Here is a 20,452-nt window from a genome sequence, read left to right on the forward strand (position 1 = left end):
CTCTTGAGATCTTGGAAGGAGGGAGAGAGAGTTTCTCAGAAAGTTTTAGAGGAAGGCTATTTATTCTCATTCATTCATCTGCACCCCAATTCTTTTAGCCATGTCACATAACATACTCACAGGCCCAGGGACTAGGATGTGGTCATCTTGGTGGCAGGGATGGCGAGGATTATTCTGCCTACCACAGTAGTCTTCTAGGTTTTTTCTATAAGTTTAATTTTTCACATTTAGGTCTATGAGCCATCTCTCAATAATCTTTATGTACAATATAAGGTAGGACTGAAGGTTCTCCATCTCCCATATCATCTCCCATTGACCCAACACCATTTATTGCGAAGACTATTCTTTCCCCCATTAAGATGCAGTGGGGCCTTTGTTGTAAGTCAGGTGATTATATCTGTGTGGATCCTTCTGATTCAGTGGTCCAGAAGTGTGCTGCCAAATCAATGTTGAACAATGGGTGAAGGTGGGTGGGGTAGAAAGCCCTTGTTTGTAGTGTTAGTTAGGTTCTGTGAACCCCACTTCTGGTACCAATTTTCTGTCTTAGTCCATTTTGCATCACTGTAACTGAATACCTGAGATGGGGTAGTTTATAAAGAAAAGGAATTTGTTTCTTACAGACTTTGAGACTGAGAAGTTCAAGGTTGGGGTGGTGGTGGTGCATTTGGTGAGAGCCTTGTTGCTAGTGGGGACTCTGCAGAGTCCTAAGGCAGTGCAGGGCATCATATGGTGAGGGGGCTGAGTGTATTGGTTCAAGTCTCGCTTCGTCTTCTTACAAAGCTGCTGGTCCCACTCCCATGATAACACATTAATCCATTGACTCATTAATACACTAATCTATGAATGAATTAATCCATTCATGAAGGGAGAGCCCTCATGACCCAATCACCTCTAGCAGGGCACACCTTTCAGTACTGCCACATTGGGTATTAAGTTTCAACGTAAGTCTCTCGCCATGGCCAATTTCAACCTATCAACATGAAGTAAATGGGCTTGGATCCAGAGCACTTAACCATTGGCTCTGATGTCCCAGGAGGGGCTGGTTCTGGCCCCTCTGCATTTGTTGGTGTATTAGTCCGTTCTCACTCTGCTGATAAAGACATACCCAAGACTGGGTAATTTATAAAGAAAAAGAGGTTTAATGGACTCACAGTTCCACGTGGCTGGAGAGGCCTCACAATCATGGCAGAAGGCACATCTTACATGATGGCAGGCAAGAGAGATAATGAGAACCAAGTGAAAAGGGTTTTCCCTTATAAACCATCAGATCTCTTGAGACGTATTCACTACCACAAGAACAGTATGCGGGGAAACTGCCCCCATGATTCAGTTATCTCCCACTAGGTCCCTCCCACTTCGTGGAATTATAGGACCTACAATTCAAGATGAGATTTGGGTGGGGACACAGCCAAACCATATCAGTTGGTTTGTCTATCTTTGCCTCCAGATTGCATATTGACTCTTAAAAGTGAGACAGAATGGGCAAGGTCTTTGCATATACTCTTCCCTCGTCTACGTAAAGCCAAACCATTTTCAGATGTCACCAGCAGGGTCTACCATGTTCTAGCCCCCAGGGTTGGTTTGACCACCTTGATTGTAAACAGTGGACAAGAGAAGGTGCTACCCTTAGCCTGTGGCCAAATCTCTATAGACTCAACAGAGCTACTCTTCTGACAAAAGCACGTAACCCTCCTCTGTGTTACTCTTTCCAAGGCAGAATGTGGCCTTGATGATGCCCATTGACAATGTTATTTGCCTAAACGTTCATTCCAATCAAGTCCATTTATGAAGTGAAAAAGCATGAAGTTTCCTAAGCAAAAGGGGCTCTTAGCAACTTGAGGTTTCTATTTTTCTCTTAGCTCAGACCTGCAGAGATTTTAGAGGAAAGGATCCCGGGGCCCTGGTGCACCTGGCTTCAGAGTAAAAGCCTCTCACTGGTAGCCTGTTCCCAGGAGGAGGAAAGCTGTGGCATGGCTGTGCCAGGTGTCCAGGGTCCATCTGGGAGTTTTCTGGGAGATCTATCAAACCACTCAGGCAGCCTGGCTATCCATTATGCCTGGATGTGGTCTTCAAAGCCTTTCGCTATCAGACAGGAGCCAAACACCACGTGGGTAGCCTGGGGTCCCGGCTGGTGCCAGTTTGCAATGGACAAGACCCCCAACACGAAGCAGGAAGCCTCTGTAGCCACTGCCCTCCCCCATCCAGGCCATTGTATTTGGAAGGAAGAATGTTGACCAGGACCTCCATGACTCTAGTTTCGTAGCAAAAAAGAACACTCCGTATCCCAGCGTTCACCTGTAGCCATGTGAGCAAATGCCTGCTGCAGGGGATTTCTCCTGGACCAGGTGTCCCTGTGACCTTCAGGCTGGGGTCTCACCCTATTCCTTCTCCTGACCTGTCCTGCCTCTGCTCAGAGCATGAAGGAGGTGTCTAAGCAGTTTCCAGAGAAAGGAGAACATGGACAGGAGCCAGTTCTCTAGGATTGCCTGGGCCCAGAGTTCTCAGGAGGTTGAAGGGTCCCTAAGCCTGAGACGGCAAGTGCCTTAGTCCAGGTCCTCTGAGACGCAGACACTGAGCCAGGATTAGATGTGGGTGAGATGTGTATTAGGGGAAATACCTGTGAGGGGAAATGAGGAGGGAGCCAGAGGAGGCAGAGTCCACAGATTGTGATGCAGCTGGGAGCCCCATGATGGAGGGAGAGAGGGAGGGGACAGAGGGAAGAAGGGAAGGGAGGGAAGGAGGGGAGATAGGGCAAGAAGGGAGGGAGGGAGGAAAGAAGGACAGAGGAGGAAAGGAAAGAACGGAGGGAGGGGAGGGAGTGAAGAGAGGGAAGAAGGGAGGGAGGGAGGGAAGAGAGTGAAGAAAGGAGGGAGGGAAGCAAGACTCTGGGGCTGCACAGTTCTAAGTCTCAGCAGGTAGAGCAAGAGGTCCTGGAGCCCAGGCTGTCCTCTGGAGGAGCCCTGTCATGCGGACTCAGGAGGCCTCCATATCCCTGCCTCATGCAGGCACTGGGAGCACCCTGCAGGAAGTGTGACCTCCACGCTCACACAGGGAAGGATTTCTGAGCATGGCAGGAAATCCCCAGGATGTTGGTTGTTTTTGCTCCTTGCTGTTGAGGACCCAAGAGGTACATGTTCATAGCCACCACAGCCAGAACAAGGCGGATGAAGAGCTGACCTCAGACCAAGTCCGGTGGCTGCATTGCAGGCCATGCTGGAGGGCAGGAGGTGCATCAAGAAATGGACCAAGCCCATCAGCGGGAGCCCAGTGGGGAAAAAATAGATTGTCCAATCTGCTGACTCAGGATCTCTGGGATGGGGCTAAGAATGTTTTTAATGAGCCCCTGGGTAATGCTGACACACAGCCAAATCCATATGCCACGGGAAGAACTTATTCCCAGCCTCCCTCCCTCCCTCCTTCCCTTCCAATCCATACACCACAGGAGGAAAGTATATACTCAGCCTTCCTCCCTCCCTTCCTTCCAATCCATATGCCACGGGAGGAAAGGAATATTCCCAGGCCTCCCTCCCTCCCTTCCACCAGGTGACCATGAATGCCTGTTATACACCAGGTGGCATGTGGCCGGTCAATGGTGTACATTCCAGGGGGGATGTCAGGTGCAAATCAAATGATTCCTCAAAGCACCAAATTGCACACTCTGTTAAGGGCTATAGAGGAAACATTTAGGGGAGAATAGAGAATCCCCTCTCCCACTCTTCTGGTCTCCATAGAGGGAGGGGCTTCCACTGTCTGGGGGAGAGCACAGGGGACTTCCCCGGCCCCTCTCCCTCTCTCTCTTTTAATCTTCTTTGGGGAGGAGGAGAAATACCTGACTGGCCAGTCTGGAAAGGATTACTCCCAAGACAGTGCCTGCCTCTGGATCAATTCGTTCCCCCTATAAATCATGTTTTACCCTCTAAACAGTCACATTTCCCCCATTTCCCGACTCCCTATGAGGAGGGGTGTGGAAGCACCTGGACCTCACTGGTTTGTGCGGCCGTCACTCTCCTGCAATTCCCCCTGCCACGCACATTACATTGGAATGCTTTTCTTTTTCCTATTGGTCTGCCTTGGTCAGTTCTTTCTCAAGGAGCCTTCACAGGGTGGAGGAAAAGCTTGCCCTCTGTGCCCCACAGCTGATTCACTGTAAAGCTAATGGAAGTCACACTTCTGACACCTGTGCACAGACCCCACCAAGGCCCGGGATTGGCCTTAGCCACAGGTTCACCAACACATTCCTTATAGCTTACAATGCCACAGTCAGATCTTTTAGCTGCAATCCTTAAGACCACTGTTCCCTTTCCCGCTGATGCCACTGCATGTCAGGTGACACTAGGGAGGCCTGGGACATGTGGAGGATCTGGGTAAGGGCCGGTTGAGTTGGGTTTCGTGGGGTTGTTTACGTGGGTCTCACTGTACACCTCTGTGTATAGTTCTGAACTTGGACAAGAAATAGAGGAAGGTTATTTGTCTCGCCCCAACCCCGATCCCAGCAGCAAAAGCACACAGGACCTAGAGTCTAAGGGGGGCCCTGACCTTGTTCAGGGTTGGGGTAGAGGGGGATCTCTGGAGATGTGAGTCCTGCCTCCATGTGAGGAGTGGCTAGGAGCCACTGGGCAGAGGGCTGGGGAGGGGGCAGGGGTCTTCCAGACAGAATGCACATCACGAGCAAAGGCCCAGTGCGGGGAAGGGGTGTGGCCCACGTGAGGCCATGAGAGGAGACAGGGGCCGGGTGTGAAGGGGAAGGGCGTCTGCTGGGCCACAGGGGTGGGCTCAGCCTAGACCTCTCTGGGCCTCATGGTCCATGGTAAAGATCTGGCTTTTTCTCCTAAGAGCCAGGGAACGCCGCCCATAAGGCCAGGCAGATTTGTGTTGGAGAACATGTGATGGGCAGACGGCGGGAGCAGGAGAGGCAGCAAGATCAGCACCGCCCTGGCCAGGGCCTCAGGAGGAACGCTGTGCAGAACGTGACCCCTGGCTGGCCGGGAGGGCCCTGGGAGAGTGCACTCACCCTGGGAGGGTACAAAGAACCGCACTGGCTTCATCCTGGGGTCTCAGGCCAGAGGGTGCTACTTTCACCAAAGAATTAATTCATGAATTCATCATAATACATCATCTCTCATGGTCCCCTTCCAAATTCACATCCGTCCATCACCATAACAGCCCACAGCCCATAATAAGAACTGGGGATGGTAACCAAAGTGGAGGCAGGGCACCTGAGAGGCATCCTGGGGCTGCACTGCTGATCCTCTTCTCTCTCCCCTGGCCCTGAGTGTTGCCTTCGTGTGGCTCAGCCCTTCCATCCTTCAAGCCTTCATCAGCTCCAGGGTGGCCCCGAGTCTGTGCCCAGGTACACTGGCTGGCATGCAGTGTCTTCCAGATAGCCATATCTCATTTTAATCAGGGAGCAATTCCAGCGTGGAAGTCCCCATCATGCTCCCGTTGGCAGGTACAGGTGCCAGTTTGTGACGGATGAAAGCACCGACAGCCCATGTGTCTTCATCATGGAGGCTTGTGCCCCAGACTGTGCCCAGCACAACAGCTGGGCGGCAAGGGTGGGGCAGGGTCGAGCAGCAAATGACACATTCCCTTTGGCTGAGGAAGCCACCCCGGAAGCAAAATGCTCCATGCAACAGCCAGGGAGTCTGGCCGCAAGCTTGGTGGCGGGGAGACAGCCAGGAGCCTTCTTAGAGGAGAGGGGTCCCGTGATCGAGGTCAGGAGTTCGAGAGCAGCCTGGCCGGTATGGCGAAACCCCGTCTCTACTAAAATAAAATACAAAATCATTTAGCCAGGCGTGGTGGCACATGCCTGTAGTCCCAGCTACTGGGGAGGCTGAGGCAGGAGAATCGCTTGAACTCAGGAGGCGGGGCTTGCAGTGAGCCAAGATCGTGCCATTGCACTCCGGCCTGGGCGACAGAGCAAGACTCTGTCTCAAAAAAAAAAAAAAAAAAAAAAAAAGGGATTTCTATGCAAAGCAGGTTCTGAGAATATTGCACCGAGGAAGCCACAGCTTTGCACAACTCCATGGAATAATGAAATACTTTAGTGAACCACAAGAGGGAGCTGTCGGTTAACTTTGGAGAGCCCACTGGCTGATGGGTGAGGAAATTGAAGAAAGCACGCTGATACTAAGTTTTGGCCACTTCTGGGAAAGAGTCACTCGTTCCTGACTAAGAGAGTCTATTTCGGGTTTTAAGAAATGAGAAGTCACAAATGGCCCAGCAAATCCCTGAGAGAGGCTCCCAGAGCCAGAGGGCTCACTAGGTTCTGGGGATTTGTGGACATGTCCACGCCTATGTCCTGGATTTGACAAGGGCAGGCACCCTTTGACTCAGCGCAGTGGGTGATATCCTGGGGACACAGGGCAGTGTCTGGCGACATTCTTGGTTGCCACGACTGGTGGGAGTGCTGGCATCTGGTGGGCAGAGGCCGGGGCACTGGAACATCCTGTGATGCTCCGGGCAGCTCCTTCCCCTGAAGAATGATCTCGCCCGAAATGTTCACAGTGCTGAGGGTGACGGTCCCTAACCTCCACGAAAGGAACAATTTTCCCTCCAGGTGGGAAAGGCCTCTCCTGGCTGTGGTGAGATGGGCTGGTCTGGAAGTTTCTCTCCAAGTGGGAAAGGCCTCTCCTGGCTGTGGTGGACAAGAGGCTTGTCTGGAAGCTTCTCTCAGGGTGGGAAAGTCCCCTCCTGGTTGTAGTGTATGAGGGGCTGGTCTGGAAGTTTCTCTCAGGGTGGGAAAGGCCTCTCCTGGCTGTGGTGAGATGGGCTGGTCTGGAAGTTTCTCTCCAAGTGGGAAAGGCCTCTCCTGGCTGTGGTGTGAGGGGTTTGTCTGGAAGCTTCTCTCCAGGTGGGAAAGGTCCCTCCTGGCTGTGGTGTGAGGGGCTGGTCTGGAAGCTTCTCTCCAGGTGGGAAAGGTCCCTCCTGGCTGTGGTGTGAGGGGCTGGTCTGGAAGCTTCGCTTCTCTCCAGGTGGGAAAGGCCTCTCCTGGCTGTGGTGGACAAGGAGCTGGTCTGGAAGCTTCTGGATGCTCTCAGCATCTATCCGGGAGAGCAGGCACCCCCATGACATCTCTCTGCAGGGGGAGGGGGTCTGCTGTCTGGAAGAAGCCACCCCACAGGTGAAGCGAGGGTGGGGCCACACCCTCTTCCTCATATTCTAAGTGTCCTCAGAGAATACATTTCTGCAGGTGTCATTATGTATCTGTGTGTCCTCAGCTCCAGGTGGGCCAGGACAGGCCTCCAGCCCAGGGATTGCAGGGTCTGCATCAGGGGTCCTTGGCCTGAGACTCGGACCCCTCAAGACATCCCTCCTGGGGGAGAAGGATCCATGAGGCATCAAGCCACCGCTCCAAGCCAAATGAGATGCAAACTCACACAGACGTGTTTCCAACATGGGAATGCCTAGTTTTCTCAGGTGACAGCACCCACCATACTCATTTATGCTTTTAGGGCACATTTCTAGTCTTTCTCCATCCCTCTCAGAGGAGCCTGTGATGTAGAGATGCCACTGTCCTCTCCCTCCTCGCCACCTGTAGGCGCTGTGGGAGGGAAGGCGGAGTTCACACCCAGACCCAGGGCTTTGGGTCCTGTCCCGCTGTCTGGTCTTAAACTACAAGTTGCTTCTTCTCTTTAGCATCTTCTTTGAGTTCTCACTGTCCCCAGCTTCACTTTCTTGCTGACTCAGCCTTTTCCTGCTGAAAACAGGAAAGAAAGGCAGCCAGTCAGGATGCTGACTCCATGCCCATCCTGATGCCGTAACTTACCCAATCGGATTAAATGAAAATGCAGCCAGAGGTGGTCAAAACAATTTTCACTTTGACATGGGTCATTAAGAAACAAATAGAATCCCTGTTTCCCTCTCTTGGGTAGGAGGTCATGCAAGTGCCATGACCACAGCCAGCCCTGGTCAAACAGGGGACTGCCCAACACTTCAGGCTGGATGCCAGTGGGGCATGGAGGTAGGTCAGGGCTCATCTGGCCAAATGAGACACAAACAGGAAGGGTATCAGCCATGTGGCACCCCTGCTATCATCATGGCTTACTGCCCACAAATTGCATTCATATCCATCATTTCTTGAAGCTTCACATTTAATGCCTCTGAGGGGACTGATTTTCCTGCCCAGACTTTTGACACATAGCAGCTGAGTGCATTTACCAAACCCAGCCACAGGCAATAGGCCCGGGGCCCAGTCGTACCTGAGTGAGCCTGAGGTGTGGTCCCCGGAGGCGAGGTCCTCATCGTTGGGCACCCCCAGGTCCCCTCTTTCCCGGGGCAGGGGCTTCTTCTTTTTAGTCCTTAGGGGCTTCTCTGTAGAGGACAGATGAACTCAGGCATGGCTCTGCGACTTTAGACAAGTGACAACTTCTTGCAACCTCACGCCAACCCAGCCTGACGTTTTTGAGCATGTTGTGTGGGCCAAATGGGTGCTTGGTACCTTATGCTATTACAGCCACTCAACTAATGAGGAAACTGAGGCCCGGGAAGGTGACGTACTCTCCCAAGCCTGCACAAGCCAGTAAGTGGCAGAGCCGTGGCTTGAGCTGCAGTCTGCTAGGTTCCCACTGGGTTTCCACTCCACTCAGCTGACTGGAAGACTTAACGAAGCAGCAAGCAACTGAAAACGCAGCACCAGTGTGATAGCTTTTGTTTTAACAGATCTCTGTGTTCTCATACCACCTTTTGAGTCGCTCTCCCATTACCAGGCTAAAACATCCTGTGATGTCACTGAAGTTGTCGCTGGTAGGGGTGGGAGGAGGGCTTATTATCCCCACTTGGCAGATGGAAAAATGGAGTCAGTAAGGAGACACGGCCAGTGAACACCAGACCTAGGAACTGGAATTATCCAATGCTAGAGAGCAAGCGGGCCTGCGGGGTGGCCTAGCCAAGCCTGCTCACTTACAAAAGCCCAGAGAGGCTAGGCACAATGCCTAAAGCCACACAGCGAGTGAGCAGCCAGTGTGGAACTAGAACCCACATCTCTCAGCCCAGAGCGCTTCCCGCTGCAGCGCAAGCATCTGCGACTCACCCAGCAGCCCACGCTTAGCGGGGAACAGTCTGCTTTCAGCGAGGGGCACTCGGGCCAAGGCTGCCAGCTCGGAGATGAAGTTCTGTTCAGCTTCCTGAAATGCAAGCAGAGAGGAGCATTCAGCTGGACCTCCCTCTGCCTTCCGGACTTCTCTAAATCCCTCTCCCCTTGGTGAAGTCTGACACTCGAGGCTGGCCACCGTGTCCCCAACGTGGAGGAGAATTTTCTAAGATACATCCCAGAGAGGAGAGGAGCAGGAGGATGCACTGACATCTACCAGCTCCTGCTGCGTAACTGTGGGTCCTCACTCACACCGGCCATCGGTCTTCAGTTGACAGAGTACACTGAGGTCAGAGGGCCTCAGTGACCTGCCCGGAGCAGGTGCAGCAGAATAGGATGGGACCCGCTTCTGCCCGACTCCACCGGCTGGGCTCTTAACTGCCAACACCGTGGTGTAAACAGACACACCAGAGTTCCATGACGCATTACCTGTGTGACCCTGGATAGCAACTTAACCCGTGTGTGCCTCAGTTTGTCCATCTGTAATGGGGACAGTAGCAGTCATCTCTTTTGTTGGAAAGTGTGTAAAGCTCTCAGCTCATGACTGTCTATCATAGACCCTCAGTAAGTACCTATCAGCACCACTGCTGGATTGTTATCATTGTACTCTGCGATTGCCATCGCCAGTGGAGAACACTCAGAAAGAGCCAACACTCTGCGAAATGGTTCCATTCTGGAAGATTTGATTTTTTTAAAGGCAGCCACTTTGCTTAGCCACACTTTATACTCTCACCTTACATCTCACTGTAGAACCTCACACAGATGGGATTTTCTGTGATGAAATATGCACTTTCTATCATGAGAGCTGAGCTTCCTGTTTGCTGTAAATAAAGTGTAAACTTTAGCTACCGCCAACACTGCCTGAGTGACACAGAGGTCACCATTATACCGGAAGCCTCCTGGTGGCCATGCACACACAGGGAACTGCCCAATTCTCTGTCAGGTCCATAGATGAGGCCTGACCAGCTGCTCAGGGCCTGGCCCTGCTTGGGGTGCTGCAGCCACTGGAGGGATCCACACAGGCCACACCTGCCCTCCAGGGGCTCAGGGTCCCAAGGTGAGGCTGACGCACCCTTAGCAGCTGAGACTTGGCGGGTCAACGATGCCACAGACAGGGAAGTGCAGGGACCAAGGAGTCCCCTCACAACAGTCCCCATGGCTGACCCACGGTCACAGGCTGGCTTTTGCTAGTTCTGCTCCTCTGTCAACCACTGCTTTTTGAAGGCCCAGTTCTGTAACTTGTACCTGCAGCTGGGTCTCCAGCTGGGCTTCCAGAAGGTCCATGACTCCTGCCTGCTGTTGCTGGGCGTGCAGACGCATCTGCTGGTGCACCGGGAACTGGGCCAGGAACCTCTTCTGCTGGGACAGCATCCTGCGGGGAGGAAGGCAGGCAGGCAGGGAGGCAGGTAAGCAGGAAGGGAGGGAGGAAGGGAGGAAGGAAGGAAGAGAGGGAGGGAGGGAAGGAAGGAGAAGGGAGGGAGGGAAGGAGGGACAAGGAAGGCAGGGAGGCCGCTGACCCCTGGGAGCCCCAAGAGGGGCCTGGCCATCAGGGGCACCATTCACAGTAGCTCCAGCTCCAGTCCCCGCAGGCAGCTGCCTCTCCAGCAAAGCGGACGCCCTTTACAACATGGAAGTTTACAGAGTCCTGCCCACAGTTTCCATGTGATCTTTGGAGGAGCTTCATGACACCAGCAGCAGAGTAGAAAAGCCAGGGGGAAGAAGCCCAGAGAGGTGGGGGCCTCCCTGAGGACACACATCTGTGAGGTGGCTGAGCAGAAGGTGGCATCTTCTCATGAGAAAACAGTCTTACCCCCAGGGAGGGGCATTCTTCTAAAAGGAGCAGAGGCCTACCCGCTACCCATCCCTGATTTTAAATCTCAGAATTGCCCTGGCTCCTCCCTTGTAAAATGAGAAGCTTCTTGGGATGCAGCCTCTGGGAAATCCCAAATATGGCAGGCAGCCCTGTTACTCTCAGAGAGGGGGACAGAGCTGGAGCAGAGGCCAGGTCCCTGAGCCCCAGGGCCCACCCACCTCTCTGGATGCCCTCAGTTCCTCAGCAAACAGGAACATCCAAATCCAGCCACCCTGTTTCCATTATTACTCCCTGCCTGCCTGCTTCCCTCCCATCTTTTAGGGCAGATTTTCTGAAAGGGTTCAAATTTCCAGACCTGAAGGCAGGGCCACCTTTAGCATGGACAGGCAGCTGTGCGTGTGGAGTGCCCGGAGGTGTGAAAATGCCACCCTGCTTCTACCTCATGCTCTTCTGTCTGCCAGTAACACCTTTCATCTCTGTGTTTTTGCCCAGCAAATTCCTGTGCATCCTACAAGACCCCGTCATCCATCCCTCCACCCCTCCCTCCTTCCCTCCTTCCCTCCATCCATCCATGCACTCATTCATACATTAAAGTATTTCTGGCCTGTCAAGTGCTGTGCTGGGTTCTGAGACACAGGTGTGAACAGAGACTCACAGTCCCTGTCCTCATGGAGCTCTAGTTTGAGTGGCAGGAAGGGGGGTGGACAGTAAACAAATCACTCATGTGGCACAGCTGAGGCCAGCGCTCCAGGGTGCAGCCTCTCTCACACCTTCAAGGAGGCCGAGTTCCACTAGAAACCGTGCCTATGGACATGAACAGACATTCTTAAAAAAAAAAAAGACACACAAATGGCCAAGAAGCACGTGAAAAATCGCTGAGCATCACCCATCATCAGAGGAATGCAAATTAAAGCCACAAGGAGAGATCATTTTACCCCAGTTAGAATGGCTATCGCTAAAAAGACAAACTATAACACGGTGAGGATGTGGAGAAAAGGGAACACTTAGCACCACTGGTGGGAATGTACATCAGTGCAGCCTGTATGGAAAATAGCATGATTTCTCAGGGAACTAAAAATAGAATGACCATTTGATCCAGCAATCCCACTACTGGGTATCTACCCAAAGGAAAATAAATCAATATATCAGAAAGATACCTGCTCTCGTGTGTTTACTGCATTATTCACAATGGCAAAGATATGGAATCAACTGAAGTGTCCATCAGTGGAGGACTGGATAAGGAAAATGTGGTCCATATACGTAATGGAATACTACTCAGCCATAAAAAAGAATGAAATCATGTGTTTTGCAGCAACGTGGATGGAACTGGAGGCCATTTTCTTAAGTGAAACAACTCAGAAACAGAAAGATCTCATGTTTTCAGTTATGAGTGGGAGCTCAATAATGTGTGCACATGGACGCAGCAAGTGGAGTGATGGCCGGGTATGGTGGCTCACACCTGTAATCCCAGCACTGGGAGGCCAAGGCGAGTGGATCACCTGAGGTCAGGAGTTTGAGACCAGCCTGGCCAACACAGCAAAACCCCATCTCTACTAAAAATGCAAAAAAAAAAAAAAAAAAAAATTAGCTGGGTGTGGTGGTGGGCACCTGTAATCTCAGCCACTTGGGAGACTGAGGCAAAAGAATTGCTTGAACCTGGGAGGCGGAGGTTGCAGTGAGCTGAGAGCGCACCACTGCATTCCAGTCTGGGCAATAGAGCAAGACTCCATCTCAAAAAAAAAAAAAAAAGAGTGGAAGGATGGACAACAGAGACTCAGAAGGGTGGCGAGACAATGGGAGGGGAGTGGATGATGAGAAATTAATGGGTAAAACATACACTATTTGGGTGGTGGTTACAATAAAAGGCTCAGACTTCACCATTATTCAATATAGCTATGTCCCAAAATTGTACTTGCACTCCTTCAAAAAAAAATAAAAAGAAAAGAAACTGCCTCTCTGAATTCAAGGAGGTGCGGCTGGGAGGAAAGGGTGTCAACAGCCATATATAAGTTGTGAGTCACAGACGGCCTCATGTACCCCCTCTCCCAACACTGGGCTTCCTTTTCCTCTTCCATAAAGCAGGTTGGCCCAGGTGGCTGCTGAGGCTCCTTCTCTTGGATCACCTGGGCCAAAGTGAAGCCCTTGGACCACATCTATCAGAATCCCTTGGCGGGGAAGGGTGCGGCTAAAATTCAGATTCTTGGGCTCCCCTCACACTTTCTAAGCCCAAGTCTCCAAGTGTGGGCCCAGAACCTGCAAGTTTAGCAGGAAAGCTGAGTGATGCTTCTGCGCCCCACATCTGAGGACTTGCCGGACCGTAGTTTGCTGGGAGCCTGGAAAGTCAGGGCAAGTTCAGTCTGTGCAAATCCTGCAGCAGCGTGTTTCCTGACAGCTGTTACTGAGCCTCCTAAGAACAGCCCGGTCGGCTGGCCCCTTCCCTCAGGCCTTGTGAGGCCCAGAGAAGCCAGGAGAGCCAAGCCTGCCTTCTGACCTCCAGCACTGCGGGATAGGAAGTCTGCATGGCTTGGGCTGCTACATTTGCACTCATTGTGATGGTCACAGTTACAAGAAGCAGCCACCTCTTCCTTACTTCCCTGTCCTCTCACTGTGCTTCTGCGGGTCACCTCCCAGGTAAACAACCTGCCCCCAAATCCTCGCCAAGGTCTGCTTCTGAGAATGCCCCACGTACGAGAAGGGAGGCACGTGTCCGGGCTGCGAATGCCACTTAAACCTGGAATGAAGCTGCCACCACACTTTGACCTGCTCATTCATTTGTGCCAGGTGCCATTCCAGGTGCTGCGTGGAGGGCAGAGACCAGGACAGAGGCAGTGGGTGAGGGAGGCTGATAGCGCACAAGTCCACGGGCAATGCACACGATGGCACCTGCTGACGGCGCCACAGACAGACATGTGAAGGGGTAGAGGACGTCCCTACATGGGACCTCAGTTGGGACCTCACCTCTGGTGGACCGCCTGGGAGGTCTCATGAGCACCACCTGCCGTCCTGCTGCCCGACGAAGGGTTGCTGAGTTCTTGCTTTTTCCGCAGCTTGTAATTTTCCATCCTCTCACCTAGACCATTTAACACAAGACAATCAGGGACTCTGTTTGGAAGATCGACTGTGCCAGGGCTGGGGCAGATGCTGGGGTGCAGGGTAAGCGGGACACACCAGCTCTCAAAGAATGTGTCATTCCACCAGCACAGGGACAGGGCGTTGTGTGTGCCAACAACACGGCTTCCATCACGGACCAGGCACCGCAGAAGGAAACGATCTATGATGCGCCCTGTCCACCTGCTTCACCTCCAGCTTTCTTGTATCAGGAGAAAGGGGGGCTGACTAAGAAAAAGTCCACACTGAGAGGGCACCACAAAGAACTCAAAAGCCACACTGTAAAGGAAAAGTGATTGGCCAGGCAGAGTGAGGGCACAGTGCTGAAGTGGGTGCCCTCCAGGGACTTAGGAAGTCTGGGCTCTGAAGTCATGCTCCATATCTTGGAACTCCTTCTTGTTTGGAGATTAAGCTGCTCAGAAAACTCTTGACTTTTAAAAGCTTTAAAAGTAAAGTGAGGCCGGGTGAGGTGGCTCACACGTGTAATCCTAGCACTTTGGGAAGCTGAGATGGGTGGATCACCTGAAGTCAGGAGTTCGAGACCAGCCTGGCCAATATGGTGAAACCCTGTCTCTACTAAAAGTACAAAAATTAGCCAGGCGTAGTGACATGTGTCTGTAATCGCAGTTACTTGGGAGGCTGAGGTAGGAGAACTGCTGGAACAAAGGAGGCAGAGGTTGCAGTGAGCCGAGATCATGCCACTGCACTCCAGTCTGGGCGATAGAGCGAGACTCAGTATCAAAAAAAAAAAAAAAAAAAAAGGAAAGTGATGAGGCTGCCTGAGACAGGCATGGTTTAGACCTGGTCATCCCAGTATAATTATTAATAATGCCCCTGGTTTGGACAGGCAACTAACTATAAGACTACCTCTTCAAGATACCTCTCAGCTGAAAACCCAACTCACGTATCGGTGGCCATGGCAGGAGGCCCATCACACTTAACTAGCTGGATGAGTTTGCTGGCACTTACAGGGAGATTTAACCTGGATGGCCTCTGGGACATAGCATGTATGACTCTTAAATAAAATAGATTACTAAATAAGGAAAAAGGAGTTGATGTGGCTTAAGTTAAGCTATATTGTTTCAATGTGTTTACTGTGAAATCCCTGCATTAGAGCTGGGGTATCAGGAAGCAGGAAATAAGAGCTGAGAGGATGGATGGGGGCTGGGGTGGGGCAGTCTCCAACCCTAGTCCCACAGATGGGGAAACCAAGGCCTACCGAGGGAAAGAGACATGCCCCAGTTCTGGAATGTTCTGCAGCAGCAAGCAATGTCTGTCTCCTGCTAAATGAGCCCAGCTCTTCCTTTGGAAAACCTGGCAGATCTCTGGGCACATGCCAAGATTTTATTTGAATCTAGGCCTCAAATTCCTCAGGAGAAGGGGCAGACAGAGGTGGCCTCTGGGCTCAGCTGAGAGGAGAAACACTCAGGGAAGCCTCTCCCGGGATCGATTCCAACTCCGGTCCTTGGACACGCCAGGCAAAGCCCATCAGAGAAGAGGAATTCCTGCTCGGAAGCTCTGGATTCAGGGGAGGGTGTTATAAGAAGTGGCATTTATGATACTGGCTTCCAACCATCCTTACCTGTATGTTCCTGGAACTGGGGATACTGTCCTTTCCATCACCCCAGGGTGGCCTTTTACAAGAGCCTATGCAGGAAAATTCTTGGGGTCTCAAACACCCCCTGGGCCACTGGGCTCATGGTCACTGTGGTAGCTTTAACTAAGTAGGTCTCCATCTCTTTGACCACCAGGAAGCTCACAGACAAAATCACTGAATGTCTAATTAGGATTTGCAGGCAGATGTCCTAGATCAGGGGTCCCCAACCCTGGGCCACAGACTGGTACTGGTCCCTGGACTGTTAGAAACCCAGCCACACAGCAGCACGTGAGTGACAGATGAGTGAGCGAAGCTTCATCTGTATTTACAGCCGCTCCCCCATCGTTCACATTACCGCCTGAGCTCCACCTCCTGTCACATCAGCAGCGGCATTAGAGTCTCATAGGAGCGTGAACCCTATTTCAAACTGCACCTGCGAGGGATCTAGGCTGTGCGCTCCTTATGAGAATATAATGCCTGATGATGTGCCACTGTCTCCCATAACCCCCAGATGGGATTGTCTAGCTGCAGGAAAACAAGCTCAGGGCTCCCACTGATTCTGCATTATGGTGAGTTATATAATTATTTCACTGTATATTCCAATGTAATAATAATAGAAAGTGCATGATGGACGTCATGTGCTTGAGTCATTCCGAAATCACTTCCCCTTCACCCTGGTCTGTGGAAAAATAGTCTTCCATGAAACCAGTCCCTGGTGCTGAAAAGGCTGGGGACTGCTGTCCTAGATAAGCCCTGGCCCTGACTCCATCTCAGTATCCTATCCTTGTCCTGAGTGATCGACTTAAAACACTCCCATTGCACTGGATGTGTCCTTGTGCATATGGTTCTTTAAGTGCCTTTTGAAAAAGGCTTTTTGAGACAAAGCAGAGGATAAATAAATACATTAAAACATTGAAAGAATTAAATTCCCAAAAATAAAATTCACAACATCTGACATCCTGTTCTGCCCCAAACTAAAAGCACACGTTGCCAGCCTCTTCTGGGGCTTCCCCGAGGGGGGTCCCGTACCCTGCAGGGTCTTCAGGTGCTGCAGTTTTCTCTCCTCGTGGTCCTCCATGATCCTTCCGATATGCTGGTAATATGCCTGCACCAGGCGACTGACACCAGTGCTGGTCACATAGACGCTCTCCACTGCTGTCTCCATCAGTGTCCTCTGAGGGGAGAAAGGAAGGACGGATGGGGACAGCAGAGAAGTCACACGTGGGAGCCACCCACGGCCCATCCAGTCCCTGCCTCCCCATGCCCTGGTTCAGATCTTCCGCCTACTCACCAACCTGGATTGGTCAGGAAGCAGGCAGAGAGTGCATGGCTGGTTTAAGCTAGTCACGGGAATCCTATCTTCTTAGGTCAGGGATGCCTAGGGCTGGCTGTTTAATCTAGTTCTGGCCAATGAAATGTGATGTTAGGGAAAGTCTGCTAAGAGGCCTTCCCTTCTTTTTTTGAGATGGAGACTCACTCTGTTACCCAGGCTGGAGTGCAGTGGCACGATCTCGGCTCGCTGCAACCTCTGTCTCCCAGGTTCAAGTGATTTTCCTGCCTCAGCCTCCCAAGTAGCTGGGATTATAGGCACGCACCACCAGTCCTGGCTAATTTTTTGTATTTTTAGTAGAGATGGGGTTTTGCCATGTTGGCCAGGCTGGTCTCGAACTCCTGACCTCAGGTGATCCGCCCACCTCGGCCTCCCAAAGTGCCAAGGCCTTCCGTTTCTAAACATTAAGGTGGAGGACCAGCAGGTGAAAGACTGCTGTTCCCTCCTCCTGCCTGGAATGCAGGCCTGATGTCTGGAGTGACAGTGGCCATTTTAAGACTATGAAGCAACGAATTAACAGCAAGAATGCAGGGTGAGAAAGAAAGAGCCTTGTCCTTGGTCACATCACAAAGCCACTGTGGCAGCACCTCCACATTTCTTGTGCTATGGGCTATTTCTTTGAGCCATATTACTTGCAGCTACATGCATTTCTACATGATACATCTTCAGACCAAAGCAGAAAAGACAGGAGACCCTGAGACATCCCATCACTGGGGATGTGTTGGTTGCGCACTGACAATTATCATCCTTTTCCTCATAAGAGGTTGGGTAAAAACCAGAAAAGCTCATCCCCATTTCGACAAATATTTAGTGGATGGTGCTAGGCTTTGGGTAAGAAAAAATGCCCACTTACTCTCACCGCAGCATCTGAGAAAGGTACCAGAGCACACAGGTGTGGAGCAGAGGCTGCGGAGGTGAGGAGACTGTACAGTCCGGGGTGGCCGCGCAGGTCTGAGCTGGTCTTCTAACTCCCGAGCCCCTGTTCATCCCTTACTGCCAATGGTTCTTTCCTTCTCCTCTGCCCCATCTGCAAAGGGGGCTCCCACTCTACCCCTCCAAGGACCCGGGCTCCGGCTTTGCACTTCCTATCGGGAGCTCCCATCCTCTTTCCCCGAAGGTCAGCAAGCCCACCCACATCTTCACATCCTGTGTGCACCTGCCTTCCTGCCAGAGTAGAGTGGCGGACACCCCACTCTGCACCTACCTCTCCTCCCTTCCCCAGGCCCTCCATCCTTGGCCACCCCTTCTCTCCTCCTCCTCAGTTTCCTTCTGGTCGGTCTCCCGTACCCATAGGTACACACATTTGCGCTAGTGTTCCAGGAAGCTTCTGAATACAGGTTGAATAAATGAGCATTCTTCTAGAAACTAAACTCAATGTTCTTGTTTTTTTGTTTTGTTTTGTTTTTTGTTTGTTTTTTAGACAGAGTCTAGCTATATCACCCAGGCTGGAGTGCAGTGGCGCGATCTTGGCTCAATGCAACCTCCGCCTCCCAGGTTCAAGTGATTCTCCTGCCTCAGCCTCCCCAGTAGCTGGGATTACAGGCTCACACCACCACATCTAGCTAATTTTTCTATTTTTAGTAGAGACGTGTTTCACTGTGTTGGCCAGGCTGGTCTCAAACTCCTGACCTCGTGATCTGGCAACCTCGGCCTCCCAAAGTGCTGGGATTACAGCCGTGAACCACCTCGCCTGGCCTTACTTCACTTTACTTTTTTGTAAGTGTGAAGTTGTGGTGGTACTGATTTTCCAATCTCAACTCAAAATCCCTCTGGAAAGCTGAGGACAAAACACGACACCCTTATACCTTATTCCATTTCCATGCAGCGAGCATTTCCTATTAGGTAACATGTGGACAATTTTAGGGACAGGGTGACATTCCCAAGATCACCAGCCAGGCACAGCCCTAATGTTTGGATAATCTGAGGCAGATGTGAGATTTAGAATAAGACAGGGTGTTGCAGAAATGTGGGTCCAGCCTCTTTGCTGCACAGACGCACAAAGTGACTCACTTTATGAGATGAAAGGAACTCCTTGGAAGGCTCCTGGAAGAGCTCCTGCGCTTCCCGATGCCAGGGCTGCCTACTGGGCACAGGGCTGCAACCTGCTGCTGTCTGCCAGTCACAGACACCCTTCCTGCAGTGGCCTGCAGCGAGCGAGGTGCTGTAAGGGACACCCCACCTCTCCTTACAGCTTGTAAGGGAGGCACTAGGCAGACGCAGCGTGTGTGCTGGTCATTCTCCTGCAGCCCCAGCGCTGCCACTCACTAGGTGGGAGGCTGGAATATATCCTTTGCCCAATCGTAGGCCTCTTTTTCCCAACGGGAAGAAAAGTGATCCTGACCAGGCAAGGATTGTGGGGAAAATCCAACAAGATGAGATCGGAAAAAGCACTTAGTTAGACTTAAGTGCAACACTAATGTGACTGCTTACTGTTATCATTTTTATCACTATTGTTTATGATTATCGTCAATAGATAAGGAGTTAAACCACTGTCTAACCAGCTGAATTGATTTTTCGCGGCATTGCTCAGCCGTCAGGATGAACTCCAGAGAGCTCCAGTGTCTCAGCAGAGGCGGCCAGGGGTGCGGAAAGCACACATATCTCTCTTTCTGAGAGAGGGACTTGGGTTCGGATCCTGGTTCTGCCACTGACCAGCTGTGTGGCTCTGGGTGAAACCACATCCCAATCAGTGCTGCTGTAAAGACAGAGCCCGTGCTAAGGATGATGCAATGCAGGGCCTAACAGCAGGAGGAGAACCTGTGACCTGCTGCGACTGATCCTCCCCTTCTGTGAGGGAGAAGATCCCATCTTACAGATGAGAAAAACAAGTCATGGAGAAGTCAGGTAAAGTCTACTAGGCCACAAGCTCCATGAAGGGTGTGGCAAGGAGCAGACCCAGGCATGGACCCTACCCTGATCCTTCTTGCCCTCGGTGTCCCCAGGGACAGAGATCAGTGCATACCTTGAAGTCATCCCTGTCCTTGTCCCGGCTCTTGGTGGCCGCATTCCGTGCGTGCACCAGCAGCGCCTGCCCAATGGCACACTCCATGTGCTGCTGCAGAAGCTGCCCCACCTCCTGGGCCTCAGCCAGGAGCCGCTGCTGGAGCTGCAGCCGCGTCTGCTGCGCTTCCTCCTCCAGCCGGCTGGCCTCCTCCAGCACGCGCGTCTCCTGGGAGAGAAAGTACTGGGAGTGGGGGCCAAGTGCGCCTCTCACAGAGAAGCTCTGGCCAGGACTGGGATGTGGGGTTGTTTCTGTTCAGGGCCCAGGGATTGGAAAAGGGATGGAGAAAGGGCAGAAAGGGCTTGCAAAAATCAATGGATGAGGTTAGGTGTCTGTTAGGTGTCTGTGTCCCCCGAAAAAGGGCATTTATTGAGCACCAACTGTGTGCCCAGTACCATCTATGACCCCTCACAAGATGGGGGGCCTTGCTCATCCTTCTAGAACATCATGAGACCTGAACACTAGCACTGAGGAGGACACAAAGGCTCGGAGAAGTTAAGCAACTTTCTAAA

The 20,452-nt window shown here is 51.9% G+C and overlaps 1 protein-coding gene across 6 annotated transcripts in view; it reads right to left on the minus strand.

Moving 5' to 3' along the window:
* Positions 1–5,052: 5,052 nt before the first annotated feature.
* Positions 5,053–20,452, minus strand: part of EVC (EvC ciliary complex subunit 1) — a 92,929-nt gene continuing 77,529 nt past the window's right edge. For 4 of the 6 annotated variants that reach the window (XM_015137932.3, XM_001093155.5, XM_078003151.1 and 1 more), the window contains 7 exons: positions 19,902–20,108; positions 16,639–16,783; positions 13,863–13,974; positions 10,337–10,463; positions 9,032–9,125; positions 8,202–8,313; positions 5,053–7,699 (listed from right to left, as the gene is read on the minus strand). In XM_015137932.3, coding sequence (XP_014993418.3) covers positions 7,615–7,699; positions 8,202–8,313; positions 9,032–9,125; positions 10,337–10,463; positions 13,863–13,974; positions 16,639–16,783; positions 19,902–20,108 — 882 coding nt within the window. In that variant the 3' untranslated portion in view covers positions 5,053–7,614. The remainder of the gene's footprint in view (positions 7,700–8,201; positions 8,314–9,031; positions 9,126–10,336; positions 10,464–13,862; positions 13,975–16,638; positions 16,784–19,901; positions 20,109–20,452) is intronic. The other 2 variants (XM_078003150.1, XM_078003148.1) reach the window with 1 other exon arrangement.

Source organism: Macaca mulatta, chromosome 5 (assembly GCF_049350105.2).
Source record: "Macaca mulatta isolate MMU2019108-1 chromosome 5, T2T-MMU8v2.0, whole genome shotgun sequence".
NCBI classification, from domain to species: Eukaryota; Metazoa; Chordata; class Mammalia; order Primates; family Cercopithecidae; genus Macaca; species Macaca mulatta.